The sequence below is a fragment of the Strigops habroptila genome, chromosome 6, assembly GCF_004027225.2.
Source record: "Strigops habroptila isolate Jane chromosome 6, bStrHab1.2.pri, whole genome shotgun sequence".
In the NCBI taxonomy this organism is placed as follows: domain Eukaryota; kingdom Metazoa; phylum Chordata; class Aves; order Psittaciformes; family Psittacidae; genus Strigops; species Strigops habroptila.
The window spans coordinates 38832328-38849108 of NC_044282.2; the positions used below are offsets into that span (position 1 = coordinate 38832328).

At 37.7% G+C, this 16781-nt stretch overlaps 1 protein-coding gene across 1 annotated transcript in view; it reads right to left on the reverse strand.

Moving 5' to 3' along the window:
• Positions 1-931: 931 nt before the first annotated feature.
• AGPAT5 (1-acylglycerol-3-phosphate O-acyltransferase 5) overlaps positions 932-16781 on the reverse strand; it is a 57924-nt gene continuing 42074 nt past the window's right edge. Inside the window, exons 7-8 of the mRNA XM_030490843.1 lie at positions 5230-5353; positions 932-3466 (exon numbers count right to left, since the gene is read on the reverse strand). Coding sequence (XP_030346703.1) covers positions 3241-3466; positions 5230-5353 — 350 coding nt within the window. The 3' untranslated portion in view covers positions 932-3240. The remainder of the gene's footprint in view (positions 3467-5229; positions 5354-16781) is intronic.

Consider the following 16781-nt stretch of genomic DNA (forward strand, 5'->3'; position numbering starts at 1 on the left):
GTGAATATATATATTCTATATATGCTAAAGTGCCAGAATAATCAGGAGCACTGATTTTAAGTACTAAAACGTTTATACTAAGTGCTAAAAAAAGCTTTACAGCTATACTACTGCATTCTACTGAAAGGAGAAAGCCCAAGTATTATACTAAGAAAATGCTTCAGAGGAGTTAGCAAAAGACTGCAGCCCCTCATGTGTCCTACTCAGTCATTTCTTCACCGTAGCATCCCTCAGTGCTATAGTTTTCTGTTTCACTTCACTTTTTGTGTTCTCCATTATTTAAGTTAATGCTTCCTTACTAGCCCAATTCCTTCCACAAAAGTAAACACAAAAACATTGTGGAATTTGCACATAGTGGTTTTACATATAGTTTATGCATACGAACAGAGTAGTACTTGCATAGAGTGGAACTGCTACAATCAGATGCACTTATGCAGCTGGAAAAATAAGTTTTTGAACATACAGGTCCCTCTCAGATTTAACACATCACTAAAACTTAGGTGGCATTTGCTGCGGAGACATGCTTTGTGTATTTGCAGTACCTCTTCCCACGTCCTGGCTCTGCCCAAACTCGCTGCCTCTGCAAGGCCTATTGCTGCAGAGCCCTATTCCTGGCCAGGACTCTGGTACTGCACACAAATAAACATTATTAACGAGCAACATGTGGTGCAGGTGTTCATGGGTGAAAAGCTATTGCAATCCAACCAACCTGGCGGTGCATTGCATTGGAATAAGCACAAATCGATTCTAACACATTTTTTAGCTGCACAGGTAAAGAAGACAAAGTTGTTTTTTCCTCATTGACTGCTTCTCACACAAATCCTTCTGCCAAGGACTCAAACTGCACTCATTGCCTTTTTGTAGGCAGTCCTGTTAATCAAATTACAAAGATAAAAGTACAGAAAAATACTAAACAAGTAGACAGGACAGAAAAGTTGAATGAGCATTGGCTCTTCTTATTTTAATGAAGAAATATTTCAAGTTAATATCAGTGCATATTTAGAAATAGCATGTGATACTCCCAATACCAAATACATCAGCAAATTACAGTTTCAAAACCTTATAAATTAATAGCAAGAAAAAAAAAAATTAAGATTAGCAGAGAGAATAAGGTTCAAAATAAACATCCTGTTTGCCTGTTGCACTGCACCGATTATATTCCTGGTACTTAAACAGCAAGAAAGATCCAGTATTTCATGGTAATTAGGCTCTCCAAAATAGCAGTTATTTTTCTACAAATGAATTAAGTGGTTTCCATTTATTTTTGATGTATAATTAAATGTTATTCTTGGCCATTACAAAGAAATTTAGTCAATTTCATTCCATGATTGAAAAATCACACTAACATAGGAACACTGCCTTCTGGTTATACCCAGTGGAAACAGTCAGCTGAGAATAGGAAGAACTACATGTGAGCCTATTTGGCTGTTACATAAAATGGCTTTTTTTTTCTGGTTTCACAGCCTCATAACAATACTGTTTTTCAACATTGTTCTCCGTCATTGTTTTTAAAACGGTTCATCAACATATCCTGAATCAATCATTGATATAAATAACTCCAGTGACAAAATCCATTATGGAAGGACGCAGAACTGCAAACTGAAAGTTGTACCAAATGATTTTAAGGTGGACCTCTAATTACTCTATAAAATTCTGTAAAAAAAACCCCACCACACAGTAAAAGTAGTATCTTTAATTAACTGGCAATGGTGGAACCTGAAAAACTGAGTTATAATTTTAAGAGACATTAACTCAAAGGACTCCAATGCAAGACAAACCGTACCGAAGCTAGAGATGCACATTTAAAGCTTGCAAGTGTGATATAAAAATATTCTCTAGTTTTTTCATTTTGATACAGGGACACCATTTCCCTAATGGAAGAAGATAAAACACATCCTCTTTCCTACCCCATTGCTGCATGTATAGACTATTCCCTTGATATCAGGAAATGGCATTTCTCCAACAAAAATACCAGCCATGGGGATCGCAGACTTTCTGGTTGTTGATTTTGCTTTTTGAAGTATATTTTCAAGCAGGTGAAATACTGATTAGGTATGAATTTCTTTCACTATGTTGTGGTTTAATCTATTGTGCAAATCATATACATCAACCCTGTAACTTCAATCCAACTGCAGTCCTCACCGTCTAGAATGATTTGAGAATTTAGTTTGACATTACAGCATAGAGATGACTGCCAGATTATGAAACATCAGACTAAATCAGATTAGTAGGAAAAGGCACATGCTTCGGATTTAGCAGGAACACCTGAAGGCTCCTCGTTACCATACCCTTATGCTCCTGAAGTTACAGTAATTCTGTGCATTACCCAAACGACAGAGTTTGCTTACAGAAAATTGTGAGGTAACAGGAAACTTCTGCTTATGGCACGCACACATGAAAGATCTGTGAGCTCAGCTGAAACGCTTGAGGTGCCAGGGGTAACATGGACACAAGGTGGGCTACAGTCTGGTTAGGCCAGAAACAAAAATGTAACATTTCATTATACTGCATACATTCCTTTTATGCACAAATACAGGGTACGCAAAATAAGCTGTTTGCTCAGTAAAATTTAATGTTTTGCCTATGTAAAATAACCAGCTAATACTGCCATATCATCAGAAATCATGCACTAGATGAACAGAGCTTCTTCCCCATGAACAGTTCTCAGGAACATTTTATTCTGCTTCAGGTAACAACATCTCATGATTTGCCAGCTTACATAGTCCCTTTTGAAGAACACAGTATTTAGCTAAAACTGAAAAGCAAACTTAAAAAAGAAAAGGAAAAAAGTTTATTTTAGTTGCGATACAGCTGGGATAGATGTAACTGACCTGCTGCAATGCACCAAAGAGTAATGAAAATTCAACATGAATATCAGAAGAATAAATATACACCCTAAATTAATCTCTGTAAATACATTCATAGGTCCACTTAAGACACCCTTATGTGTCACTCATACTTCATCGAATCTGCAGGTAGAGATGGATGTTAGTTCATGGGGAAAGCAATTTACCACGACTTGGTTTATCTGTCATTATTCCAGCAAAAATCAGTAGCAAATTTGAAAATCTACATTTATTTTCCCCAGACCAACCACACAGAGGCTTAAGCCACAAATTCTGTTATCTCCAATGTTCGGTCTATAAGGCTTTATTTACACTTCTTTACTATAAAGTCAGGAAAAAGTTTGGTGCAATGTGCAAGAAAAGACTGCACATTTCACTGGAGACTAACATCTGCTTATGGTTTAATGCTAACCCACAGGCAGCCAATTAAAGTCCCATATATCCATGTTTTTACATAAAGTTTCCTTCCAGATTCTGTCAGAAGCATACTAGCAGTCAGGCCACCTAAGAACAGCAAAGATGGCAAAGTTTTCTTGAGGCTTAGTTTGGAATGAACACTTTTCCCAGGGAACTTATTTCTTCTTTTAGAATCCTTCGCATCATAAAACTCTATTAGTAACCTACAAGCAGACAAAAGGAGATGGTCAAAGTTAAACAGTAGTGTAAGAAGTTTTAAGCAACTTATTTTCATGCAATAACTGCTTCTAAGCCCACATTATTTAACGAATGATTTCACAATAAGTAGCAGCTCATCTGTAACAAGTTTAAATAATCAGTATGCCATAAAAATATGATGCATTCAAAGTAATGTTGCTTGTCAGAATACCCAACCTGAACCCTTGTAAGCAATAAAAGCAGATTTTCTTTGGGGACTAATTTTAACCCTGAATATAAAAGTTGAAAAGAATCCTTTTCATTCAACATTTAGCAGATATGCCCAGAGTACTGGGCAATATCATAGGACAAAACAGCACACAGTTAATCATTGAACACCAAAGGAGGGGGAAAAAGTATCTTTATAAAATAAGCTAATAAATAACAAGGGTTCACAAGACACTAAACATTTTGGAAACAAAATGTGCAAAAGTAAAATGCAACACCACTAGTTTAATAGTAACTTTTTTCCTCCCGTTTTTGAAAATCAGTAATAAATGGATTTGAAAATCCTGGGGTTTTAAGTATCTCTAATTTTTCCTGACAGACTACTTTGGTCCCAGTAAAGATGTTACAGTCAACAGGAGTCTACAAATGAGACATAGATGACCAGTGTTCAGTTTTGCTGATCTTCACCGGAAGACTACTAAAGGGACATTGGACAGACTTTTATTTCATGTATCAGTTCCTTTATTTAGTATTTATTTGTTCCTGCATGTAGTTTACGTATCAGATTATAAAATTAAGTTCAGACTTTCTTTCACTCAAAAGTGAAGAAAAGAAAAATTACTTAGTGATCCTAAACTTCTAAGACACTTGGTAACAGTGTCATGTCTACAGATAGTCATGTTAAGTTTTACATGGATACAAAAATCACAGGAAAAAATCTATCATCAGTTTTTTACTTCCATGGAGTCTGAGATAGGCAGAAAAATCTTAAAGCAGAATGTACCTGAAGAACCAGGGAAATTTGTGTCTCACACAAGGTATTCAAGGATTTAGATTCAGCTCCCTTAAGCTGGGCTTCAGACATGGCAAATTAAAACACTGTCTCTCAAACAATACTTGAAATCCCACATTTAGGCACAAAGTCCTTCTGGAGCACAAGGTCCCCCTGGATCTTTTGCATATGCTCACCAGTGACCTTATCTGGGGATGCTGGAGGGATCCAGGTACTTTAGTTCTGCCACGATTCAAAGATGGACAGATCAAATTTCTACTTCACCTAATTGCCCCAGTGAAGGCAGGGAGCTCAGCATTACTTGTGGTTTTATCCAGTCTCTGTCTGATGGAATATGCATAAACAATTTTGGTAGAAGAGATGAGATCAAGACCTGCCCCTCTCTAACTCTAACCTGACACTGATTGTGAGGTTAGAATCAAACTGCTTTTTGCTTGCTTGCCTATGGCAAGCTTCTTACATTCCTGGCTGCACATGACTCAGCTACAAGAAGATAAATCAACAGTATTCAGAGGAATATGAGTCGCACCTGGAACATGGGCTCATACCTCTTCAATCTAAAGGAGGTCTAAAACCCAGGAATCCCAACCTCATAACCAAAAGATTAACCACAAGTTTGTTGTACAAAATATGCACAGGAGTACCAATACCGCCTATCTTCAGAGAGCCCTACAGCTTGCACTGCTGGTAACACAGAAATCATGGGTATACCTGCTAATATAAAAGAAATAAGACAGCTTCTTGAAAGTTCTGCATATTGCTACTCACTTATCCTTTACTTCAAAACGTTCATGAAGCCACCTTCTCATATACATCTGCTCTTCTGGAATCTCCTTCAGTTCAATTCGATCAATAAAAATATGAACTCTTGGGCATTCCTTGCAAAGAAACTCTAAAAAGAGAGCAAACCAGGAATTAGTTACAAAAACACTGTAGGGCATTTATTTGCCTAAAATACACTGAAAATCTGACATAGTAGCTGCAAGTCCCTTGGAAGCCTAACTTCGGTTCTCAAAGCCTCTCTTCTTTATGTTTGGATCCTGAGCACTTCACTGAACTTAGGAGCCACCTGGCCTACACACTTTTGAAATGGTGCCACATTATCATGTGCAGCATGGAAAAATTGTCCTAAAATGCTGTGCTTGGAAACGTTGCACTTCTACCTCAGCAGCCATTTACTCATTCTGTAGTGTGGGACGCAATAACTTTGACGTTGTAAAGTTATCCAGCCTGCCATTTTGATTAAAGTTAGTAATCCTCTTCGCTTGTCCTTTTTGAAATCTAAATTTTGTTTGCATCTCTTTATTCTTCTTCTGTCTTACAAAGCTAGAGACAGCCTTTTTGCAATCCTCCTTCCCCATTTCCTCAATTTGTCTCCCAAAAAATTTAGCAAGCATTAATTACAAACAAAACTCCATTAATCAAATAGCCTTGTGGGATTTCTTACAACCAACAAGTGGTAAAAATACAGCACGTGGGATGAAAAACCCACCAGTATTTGTGTATTTGTAACCATTTGCATTTATCGTAGTAACCATAGCATCCCTGTACAAAGAAAGAGATGCATGATGTGAAGATGGAAGTCCTTATAAATTTGTATAATCTTTGAATTTTGAAAAGGAACCAGAAATGCCTTCCTACAATACAGACAGGTAACAAATGTTACACAGACTGGGTGGTCCCTTTAGGTTGTTGACATTTTTTGGACAGCAGTGCAGATGTATGGAAGGCTTTGACCTGTAACTGTTACGGGTATCTTGAGGAATGACCATGCAAAATAATTGTTACTGCACGTACATCTTTATTATTGTCTACCAAAGCAGATATCACCCTATTTGTTTTTCTTCTTTAGAGGATTATTGATTTTTATGGACTTTGCTAAAAAAGCAATACATATATATATATACATACTAGAAATTGTCTTAAAGAATTTTAAAAGCCTGTTCATGCAAATGTGTTTGTGTGTTGTAGAGGGGCAGCGAAGGAGAAGAGGAAAACAGTAAAGTCTTAAGGCATTTTGATGCTGAAATCGGTAAGGTGCTGTGTGCAATTTTGTCTAGTCCTCAGATAAAGACAGCCCTTTACTGAACTGCACCATAGGGTAAAGGGAGCAACATGGCACACACACCAACTGAAGAAATGGCTGAGGGCTGTAACCAGGAACAGGATCACCTCTTTGCCATGGAGTACCAAACATGACTGTTGCTAAAAAGATTCTGGTAAAACTGTCTCATAGCTACAGCTATTAGATGGCAGGCACTCCAAGTACCAGTTTACGTGCAATGCTTTTACCAACTACAAAGAAATCAGCATTCATGCATCTGAAAGCAGGTTTTTCCTCTTGTTTTTAATGGGAAGAAAGGATTTTCCAGGTCTGTTTCTCTGAGGATACTATCCAGGCCATTATTTACAGGTCACTCACTACATGAGCACCTAAAAGCATACTATTAATATTTTAAAATGACAGCTGTATTATCCATGTCTTAAATGCTTATCATGTTCACTGATGTACAAATCCTCTTTTTGAGTGGCATTACCTATTAAGTGGAACATTCTAAAAATATGCAAAATCGTATCTAGAAAACAAATGCCCAGAAGCCAGATGATAGTCTTTTTTCTACTAGTCTCCTATAAAAACCATCTATGCTATGCATATTCAGCTAGAGCTGAAGATCTAGCTTTAAAACATATTTGAAACATTCTGTGCATTGTACAGTATATGTTTCTTTTGCTTCATAGGGCATAGGTTGTTCTGTATAGGAACAAACAACTCTTTCCTGATGTTATTCATCATCTCAGTTGTAAATGATTAAGGAAAATTATAAACAAAGCAAAATTCTAAGTAAGATGAGATAGCATTAATAGCCATATGGTATTTTTAAAACTAATGTTATGCTGCTTAAAAAAAACATCTGATATTTGGTCATTTAAAGATGGCAAGCGAGTACATCAATACTGTATCAATAATAAGCTCTAGTTAACATAACAGGAATAAGACATAAGTATTTCAAAAGAAACACCTTTCCCCAGCAATGCTGAAATGTAGCAACTTTACAAGTCTGCTTATGAAAGAAAAAACCTGCACAAATAGCTAAGCATTGCTGCTGGCTTTCTACCTTATGCCCAAGTTCCAGTGTAAGTTGATTCTTACTACTTCCTGCACTGGTTGTCTTCAACCAGTCTAAATCAAGTCCCCATATGTGAAGATCCTAAAACTTTGTCTTAATTTCCTACCTTTGTAAATCCCAATGCTCTTCTCCACAGCTTTACTTTCCCTTGAAGTTTAAGACTTAGTACAGCCTCCTCAAAGGCTATGTGGTCTGCAGTGGCAGGTGCTCCCCTAAAGAGGATCATGATTCCCACTCACTGAGTCAAGGCCATTCCAAAGCCTGGGTATCCAGGACAACTGCAGATGACACTGTAATGCATGCAGTCAAGCTAGTCAGGGAATCTTACTCGTCTTTAATTACCCAATTCATGTCAGAGTTTAATTCAACTCATCAAATTTATTTTTTTTTTTTAGATGCATAATGTCACTGCAATCACATTAAGAACACCAGTGGGTAAGAACAATATATTGAGACGTTTTTGAGAAGAAACAGCTGGATTTTATCACCACAACCTCTAAAGGTTTGTGGTGGTCCCATGACCCTTAATTTCACATTAGCTTAACTCCCAAAAGACTTATGTAATTAAGCTAAGAAACAAAATCTTATTGAAGCAATTTATTATGTGCAAATTACATCCAACTTCAGGCCGCAAGGCAAGCATCTGACAGGCTTTTCAGATCCCTAAACTTGCCAGGATTTGTTATAATTAACAGCAGGAACAAGCAAGCCTGAACCTCCCTTCAAAAGACAAAACACAAATCCAAATCATACATTATAATCAAATACTGTATTAGTCCATCAAGAACTGAGTATGATTTGGGTTAAATGAACACTAAACTTGTGTGGGAGCCAAGTGGACTGACTTTCATGGGGGAGATAATTTCCTAATAAAACTTTCTATCTGGCTAAATAACAGATACAAGTATAGAATGTTTATAATGCTTCTAGTGATTCACACTGACACAGGATTGAAGGAGTCAGTGCAGAATTAGGATTAATGAACAGCCTCCAAGAAAGGAATGGGATCCACAAAGCTTTTACTTGCAAATTAATGTTTTGGGAGAGTGTTCTGCTTGCCGGGGTTTCCACAAAATTCTATCAGTTTTCAACTTCTCCACTTCAAAAGACAATTAATTCTGTTTTAAATTATCAGCATTACCAGGGAAAGTAAGGGAAAGGGAGAAGCTCCAAGCATAGACTTACCTGTAACTAAGAAGGGACATACAAAGGGCCTCAGGCAACCTTCCCCCTTAATGCTACCACAGAAGTTCATTCCAAATTATCTGTCTTGCCCCTTAAGCTGTGAGAGTGGCATTACACTTAAGCAGATATTGCAGTTTTCAATTACTAATGAAGTCTATTTTTATATGCACTTTAAATATGACAGCATTAAAGTAGCTCAGATTTCAGCCTCCTACGTCTGCTCTTTTACTGCAATGTAATTATTGCCAAAGTCCTTCAAAATCAAGAAAGGACAAACTGAAGCCTGACATAGTCATGTCCACTTAAAGAGCCCCCTGTTCTCTTCTGTTTTAATAGATTTCCATAATGTTTCTGGTAAATTGAAAGCAGTATCACAGGAAACTGAGATCTGAATAATGTATATTTATTCTAAGTAACGAGTATTTCAAATGTGTAAGAATACGTCTCTTCAGTAACAGAAGAATTGCTTGTTGTGGTGTGTATAGTTTTACAGGCAAAAACATGATAGCAAAGACATTCCTCTCTGAATTGTAGATGCTTTCTGCACTACAGGAAAATTAAATTTTCATTAGTCTGGACTTACGTGTTCAGCTATCAAAGCAGTTTGTAAACCATCTCCTTCTCAAAGAAAGAAATCCCATCTCTCAACTTTCCTTTACCCCTTCTTACACTAAATTAACAAGCAATAGGCAAAACAAACATAAATTCAAGTGCTGAGTTGTTTCTCAGCTTCATGCTTTCCACCACTTCAAGTTGAACTGACAGGGAACTATTTCACGGCTTGCTCTAACAAAATAAAACAGTGGTACAGCAAAACAGCACTAGATGGAAAGCAAACATCCAGGGTACAGCAAAGGTTGTTTAGATGTGTTAACCTGAGGAGCAATGGAGGAGCAAGCAGCACCAGCAGCTGGTACTGCTGGTAGGGAAGCATGGAGGGGATGTTGTGCAGCCGAGATTGAAGCTTGCAGCTAGGAGACAAGCCAGGGACCTGAGGAATCACACTCACAGAAATACTGCCAATCTTTATAAGCCCTGAGATGCACACATAGATCAGAGCCTTCACGCATGCATGAGGAGCACAGCACAGGGAGCAAGCACCTTAGAAGGTGGGGGATGTTTTGAGATGAGAAATGGGATGCAGCTGAATCATTATTAAGCCAGGGTGCTAGCAATGGAAAAAGTTAGAGAGCATTTCAACTCACAGTTGGGAAAAGTTGAAAGTCAGAAAAAGCAGCATTTTCAGATGGAGGTGATGTATGAGGTGGATGTGGCTAAAACACAATGTGAGGGCAAAACTCAAAAGTGCCTCTGTACCAACATGCGAAGACTAAACATGAAGACAGGAGAACACAAACTATTGGCACCAAGAGATTACCCCTGTAAGGCAGGTATCTCAGTGGCCTTGAAGGAGCATGCAATGTTACCAGGTTACCAGATTTACAGGAACGACAGAATAGGATCTACAGATAAGGGAATAATAGTGTGCAAGAAGCTTTATATAACAAGGAGACAAAAGTAGAAGGAAATCTTTGTGTGTGGAAATTCCAGACTCTAATAAAATATATATTAGATATATTAAATGACTCCCTGATAAGTTTGGTAATAATGACCAGAAACTGTGAAGCCAGACTGAGAGCTGCAAGTTCAGGACTGATAAAGGTAGCTGGAATTTCATACTTCTGCTATCAAACTCCATTGATGCTTCATCAGGATGAGGTGTAGAGGGGAGGAAAAAAAAACCCAAACTAACCCAACCCAAACAACCAAAAACACTGGAGAAAAAGATAAAAAGTTGTTTCCTGGAACAACTGTTAGCAAAACCCTCAAGAAAATATGCCATTCTGATGTGCTCGAGTGGTGCACCGTATTAGTGAGAAGTGTTCTGAAAACACAATGCAATTAATTTCAGCATTGCAGAGAAAGAGTCTTAATGAATCCAGCACACAAATGCAGAATTAAAGGAACTATGTAATGGGGGTGGGGAGGGAGGCAGTGTCCAAACACCCTAAAAGAAACAGTCCAAAAAGAAGCAGCCTACAGGCTGTTAATAAAACCCCTAAATATCAAACCCCAGAAAAACTTGTATTAGAAACCCATGTAAAAGATGTATAACACTACAGAAGAAATCATCTGGGTGGGTCTGAAACCCGCATGTACAGTTTAATGGGAAAATTAAGGAGGCTACCACTGTTATGGTCCTACCTTCTCTACTTGGAGGAATGGCAAGCTTGGGCAAACAGGGAAAACCCAAAAAAATACTCATGCCAAATATAAACATAAAATTAAGAAGACTAAAAAGGAACTTGAAAAAAGCAAAGGATGCTCTAACAACTTTACTTTTTCTTTAATATATTAAAAACAGTAAAGCAGCTAAGGCACTGGTGGGATCGCTGGATGACAAAGGTGTGAAGAGCAGCAGTTCCATGGAAAGGAAGCTCAAATATTTGTTTGCATTATCCTTTCTTGCTGAAAATGTTTGGTTCCTACATCTACTGCATTCTTTGTACCAGATCACTCAAAGGAACTAGATCAATAAGTAAACAGACAGAAAGTATTAGACTAAATAAACAAGTTGGATGTCAGGAAGTCACCAAGACCAGACAGCATTCATCCAAAAGCTCTCAAATGTGGAATTTAAAAACAAAGATGTATAACCTATCATCACAAACAGCCATTGTGCCAGAAAAATGGGGAGTTTCCCTTCTACAAACGAGGGCTTTAGAGATGATGCTGGGAAATACAAGCCAAAGTGTCTTACATCCCTGGGAAAGATAGCAGGGTTTACTAAAATCGCTAAGCACAGAGATAATCACAGTCTGTTGGAAAAGAGTTGGCATGGATTCTGTAAAGGGAAATCCTGTATTACCAATTTGCTGGATTTCTACATCAGTGTCAAGACGCAAGGTGGATAAAGGGAATTCACTGGACATGATATATTTGAATTTTCATAAAGCCTCTGACAGGGTTCCACACTGAAGTCTATTAGAAAAACTAAGCTGCCATGGGATTAGAGGAAATGTTTTATAGACCGAAAGCTGCTTAAAGGAGAAGCAGCAAATGGAAGGATTTAATGGTCACTTTTCAGGATGGGAAAGAGCCAGGAACTGGGGTCCTCCAGGGATCAATGCTAGGTTTTACTCTGTGTCATGATGGATGAGCTGAAGAAGGGAGCAAACAGTAAAGCCGCTAGTTTTTCACATCTTTTTCAGAAGATCCTAAGTTTTTTTTGGTAGTCAAATGCTGGCTAAACTCCAAAAGGACCTCAAAGCTGAGCAAACAGGGTAAAAATGTGGCAGCTGAGCTTCAGCATAAACAAACGTGGAAAAAAAAATAACTGAAACCCTGATTACATGATGCTCAACTTGGAGTTGGTGGTTACAATTTGGGAGTTGCTGACGCTCCTCTGAAACCATCCTCTCAATTGTGCAGACTCCCCCCAGATACTGGGCAGCATCAGGAAGGACATTGAGAACAGGGCAAAGTGAGTCATTTTGCAGATATATTAAAGACTGTGAATCCACATTAAATACTGTCTGCAGTTCTGGCCTCTGTATCTGAAGGAGGATGTAGTAGGCTCAGAGAAGGCCACAGAGAAGGCCAACTAAAACATTTAAGGAGCAAAAGCACCTGCATTATTAACAAGGAGAGATTAAAAAGGCCGGGTTTTCAGTTAGGAGAAGGGAAATAGAGGAAAGGATATGACAGCTTAAAAAAAAAAAAAAAAAAAAAAAAAAAATTGTCCTGAGGACAGCAGGTAGGAACTATTGCTCAACAAACCCTGCAAATTCAAGGGTAAATAATCACATTTCTGTACCTTCCAAAAGATTCCCAGATATAAGAATCTTTTAAAATCATTATTAGAAAATGGCACATAGGATTTTCTATACTGGTATTAGCACTGGAGAGCAGCAAGGTGTCATTGTAAGCTGTCTTGCTGAAACAAGATAGTATTTGATGAAGACCCATAATACTTGCACATTGTAGTTCACTGAAACAATCTTCAAGTGGCTTTAATTTGTTATTCTAACAGATGCATTCTGGCCTTTGTATTGCTCTATAACAGCTTGTGAATATTGTATGTTGGCCAAGTTAGCAGGAGATTTCCTGCAAAAGCATAACAGTTTTGATCAACAGACTGCCAGCAACAGAACTTGGATCAGGTTAGGTCTGTGGATTGTGCCTAAAAAGCATCTGCACACTGGTAACTGAAAAGGAGTAAATTTAGGAGATTAGATCATTTTTAGTTACAGAAGGGGGGGAGGGGAGTTGAAATATGCAATTAATAAAAAGGCAAGAAAAGATACAAGGATTGGACCAGTTCAAAACAATGCTCTCTCTAGCAAATAAACAGGATCTGTTAGGAACTATGCCAGTACTGCTAGTATTGATACTTTTGCCTTTCCTTCAGCCAGTGTGTTTTGATAAACACAGAACAGTACCACAAAGGAGTAAAAGGACTATGATGCACAAAAAAAAAGCAAAAATAAACACAGGCTCTCAAAGCAGCAACATATTTCTGGCCAAATCTGACAGCATGAAGAAACTAACCTTGTTTTTGTTATCCTCAGGGTCTAGATACACTTTTGCATAAAGATCAGGAGTTCCCCAGGCTGTTGTACCTAAATGCTGACTGGCAAGCAGAATGCTTCCTCTCACATGCGCATGAGGCCCAGGGTACAGGGTAATTTTATAAATCTCCAGTGTAAATACTTTCAAAAGCCTCTTTGTGTAGCAGAGGTTTTCTGATGACCGTGTACATTCTGACCACAAATTCCCAAAGGGAAGCTAGGATACCTACCTTCAGTAGGAGCTACTCGAGAGTAACTGAGATACAGAAGGTCCTAGTTTACAGTCAGAGGAACAAACATTCTGGGCTTGAAAGGATGCTGAAGGTGGTTATTACCTCCATTGAGGGATGTTATGAACACACAGATGCAGCCCCCATGTGTGTTAGTGATTTGGGAAAAGGGAGAATTATTCATGCTTGCCTTATTCTTACATTCCTCCTTAGGCATCCAAGTTTGGTTGTTGGTAGAAACAAGAAGCTAGGCTACAGGGATTCCAAGTATAGTCATCTTTTTGTTTTGAGATAAGAAACAGAGGTACTACTCATGCTCAGACTGACCTTCATTTTGCCTGATTTTTTGGAATCCTATGAGAAACTACAGCAAGGCCTGCATACATTCCCATGAACAGATGCTGTTCTTCAGTGAAATATTGTTATTTTCAAGCAGAAGTACAATGTTTAATCGTTACGGTATTCAAATATTTTGCTTTCACCCAGGCCATCCTTATCTGCAGAATATTGATGCATATGTCCACATCTGTGTCCAAAGTGCCATTTCAAATAAGTCATCCACAAATTAACAGATAGGCTTTCATGTTATTTGGACTGATTTCAATAGGAAATTACAGGGGTTCTAAAATGACAGATCTAGTCCTACAGAAGACAGGTGAAAATGTGTTCAGTTTAAAATGGAATGACAGTTTACTTACTTTGTGGTATCTGATGAAATCATGTTATCTAAAAAGTTGTACTTCAATATTTTAAACAGAATAAAACCAGCATTTTCCTTTAAAGGAAAAATGTGTGAGAGAATACCACAGAACTTTATAGCCAACTAGTGTTATCAAAATTCCTCTAAATAGTTCAATGGAAAATTTACATTTTGAAATATGAAAGGCAGTTACTTAAATTTTGCTTGAACAGATACAGAATGACAAGTTCTTGATGCGAGCTTTATTATACATATTAAAAAGCCATCCCACACTTGCTGCAAATATCACTGATGCTGATGTCCAGCTCAGCTCTAATCTACATTCTTTCTTCGTTTGCTCTGAAGTAATTGCCATTTAATTTTCAATATTCTTTCATAAAATAAGAACATGACAGATCTGAACAGTCTATTAGTCATTTCGTCACTATACATCTTACTTTAGACTGTTTTACATTCCTGTTGTTGCTTATCAGTTTATTTAGTTTTTTAATTCTTTCGACATATCTACAACCATGTGCTTGTTATCATTCTTTGGACCTTGAAAGACAATGGTTTGATCAAATTTGGGCCATGGTCCAGGCAAAGACTGGTTTCTATTGCTCCAGTTTCTTTTCTATTGTCCTATACTTCACTGTCTAACTGGGTCCTAACAAAACTGCAAGCTTTTGGAAAAGTGTAATTTCCCCTAGGGAAGTTAGGCTAGTCTGACCTCCTCAAATTGTACCGATCAAAGTGATGTACGGATTTTCATAAATGCACACATACACAGGCTTTCAAAGTGTTTGTTCTGGAATTGATATACAGCAGAGTCAATAATTCTCAGGAATGCCTCTGACTTCTTTAAGACAGAGTCTACATGTACTTGCTATTTTTATTCAGTGTTTATCATTGTCACATGCTGCTATTTCACACACTCTTTCATCTACAATGGCCAGATAAATACCATCTGGTTATGCTAAAGCCTTCGGGCAGAATAATAAAGATGTAGACGTGTACATAATGCTCTTTCAGGTGCAAGAATGACAATAGTTCCCACGTCCCACAAGACCTGCCCCTTAATACCAGGCAAAGCTGGATGTGAATGCTTAGGACACTCACTCAGAAGGAAGAAAACTAGGTTCTCCTCCTTTCTTCCCAAGCTTATTTCTGCTTTTTACTTAATGACAGTGTAGTAAAACAGTATCCACAAATCCAGCACAAGAGTTTCTCCTCCTCCTTTTCTCTTCTAAGTAGTTCTTACAGAATTCAGTACCTGAGAGGCACTTCAGCTGTACCCCACAGCACTCACATGATTTGCATTTTATTCTAATGGCCACAAATAAATACCATCTAGCAAGCATGGTCTTCCCTAAGCAGGACCATCATGTTCTGTCATCAATGGTCTGGACAAATCATCTTCTGCAGTGAGAGGGGAGAAATCTGTGGGAAATTGCTGTTCTTTGGAAAGACTGCCATGTGCAGGTCAAGCTTCCACTGGAAACATACGAAGGTCCAAACTTGTTGGAATGAAAAGGAATGAATAATGAATAAATGGTAGGAAAAAGATTGCATCTACTGGCCACAACTGGGTGTGAAGCAATAGCAGAAAGCAGCATCCCTGTCTAAAGCTAATCTAATCTTAGTCCCTGTCTAAGACTAATCAAATTTGAGGTCTTCTAAAACAAACAACTTGCAGCTGGAAAGTGCCAACAAAACATTAAAATGCATAAATAGTGACAAAAAGTTCAACACATTTGGATATATATAGGATATACTATAATAATTTGCCTGTTCTGGAAATGTACCCCATTATCAGGTGTGCCTGACATTCTTTGCAAAGCACTAATGCAGAAAGGATGTGAATGTCTATATTCCAGCTACTAGTACACTATGTTTTGATTTAATTTTGTTGAGCATGTCGACATGATGATATTTAAGCTCACTGGATTGAAAAAAATGAAATTAAATTTTGCTAAGAAAAGCTATTTACACTAAGAGCTCCATAAACCTAAACTTAAAATGTAATCATTTTTTTCTTCAAGACTTTTTCCCATTTACAGTTTACTAAGACAATTTCTCGGATAAAGCATGGTAGTACTACTCACAGTCACTAAAATATTCCTTTTAACCTGCTCTGTTTACTATGGGAGACAGCAGCCAAGAGCTAACCATATCCCTCGGTAAGCATGGGTTTCTCCAGAAGTGGCATGGGCTCTTCTGAGGAATTGAGATTTATTGAACTGAAAGTAAAACTCATTTCAAGAAACACATTTCTGTGTGGAATTCAGATTTCATTCACATGGGAAATGTCATACTATGGGAAATACAGTCCTCAAGTAAAGTTGTGTTTATCACAAGTTTGTTTTCCATGCAATAAATTTCAATCAGAGTTGCAAGATTGAAAAAGACATGTCAACCTTATCTTTTAAAAATTACCAGGATTGCATTGCCATTTTATTCCGATGAGAATGAAAAACAAAATTCTCATTCAGCACAGACACGAATATGAAATATTCATATGAAATGC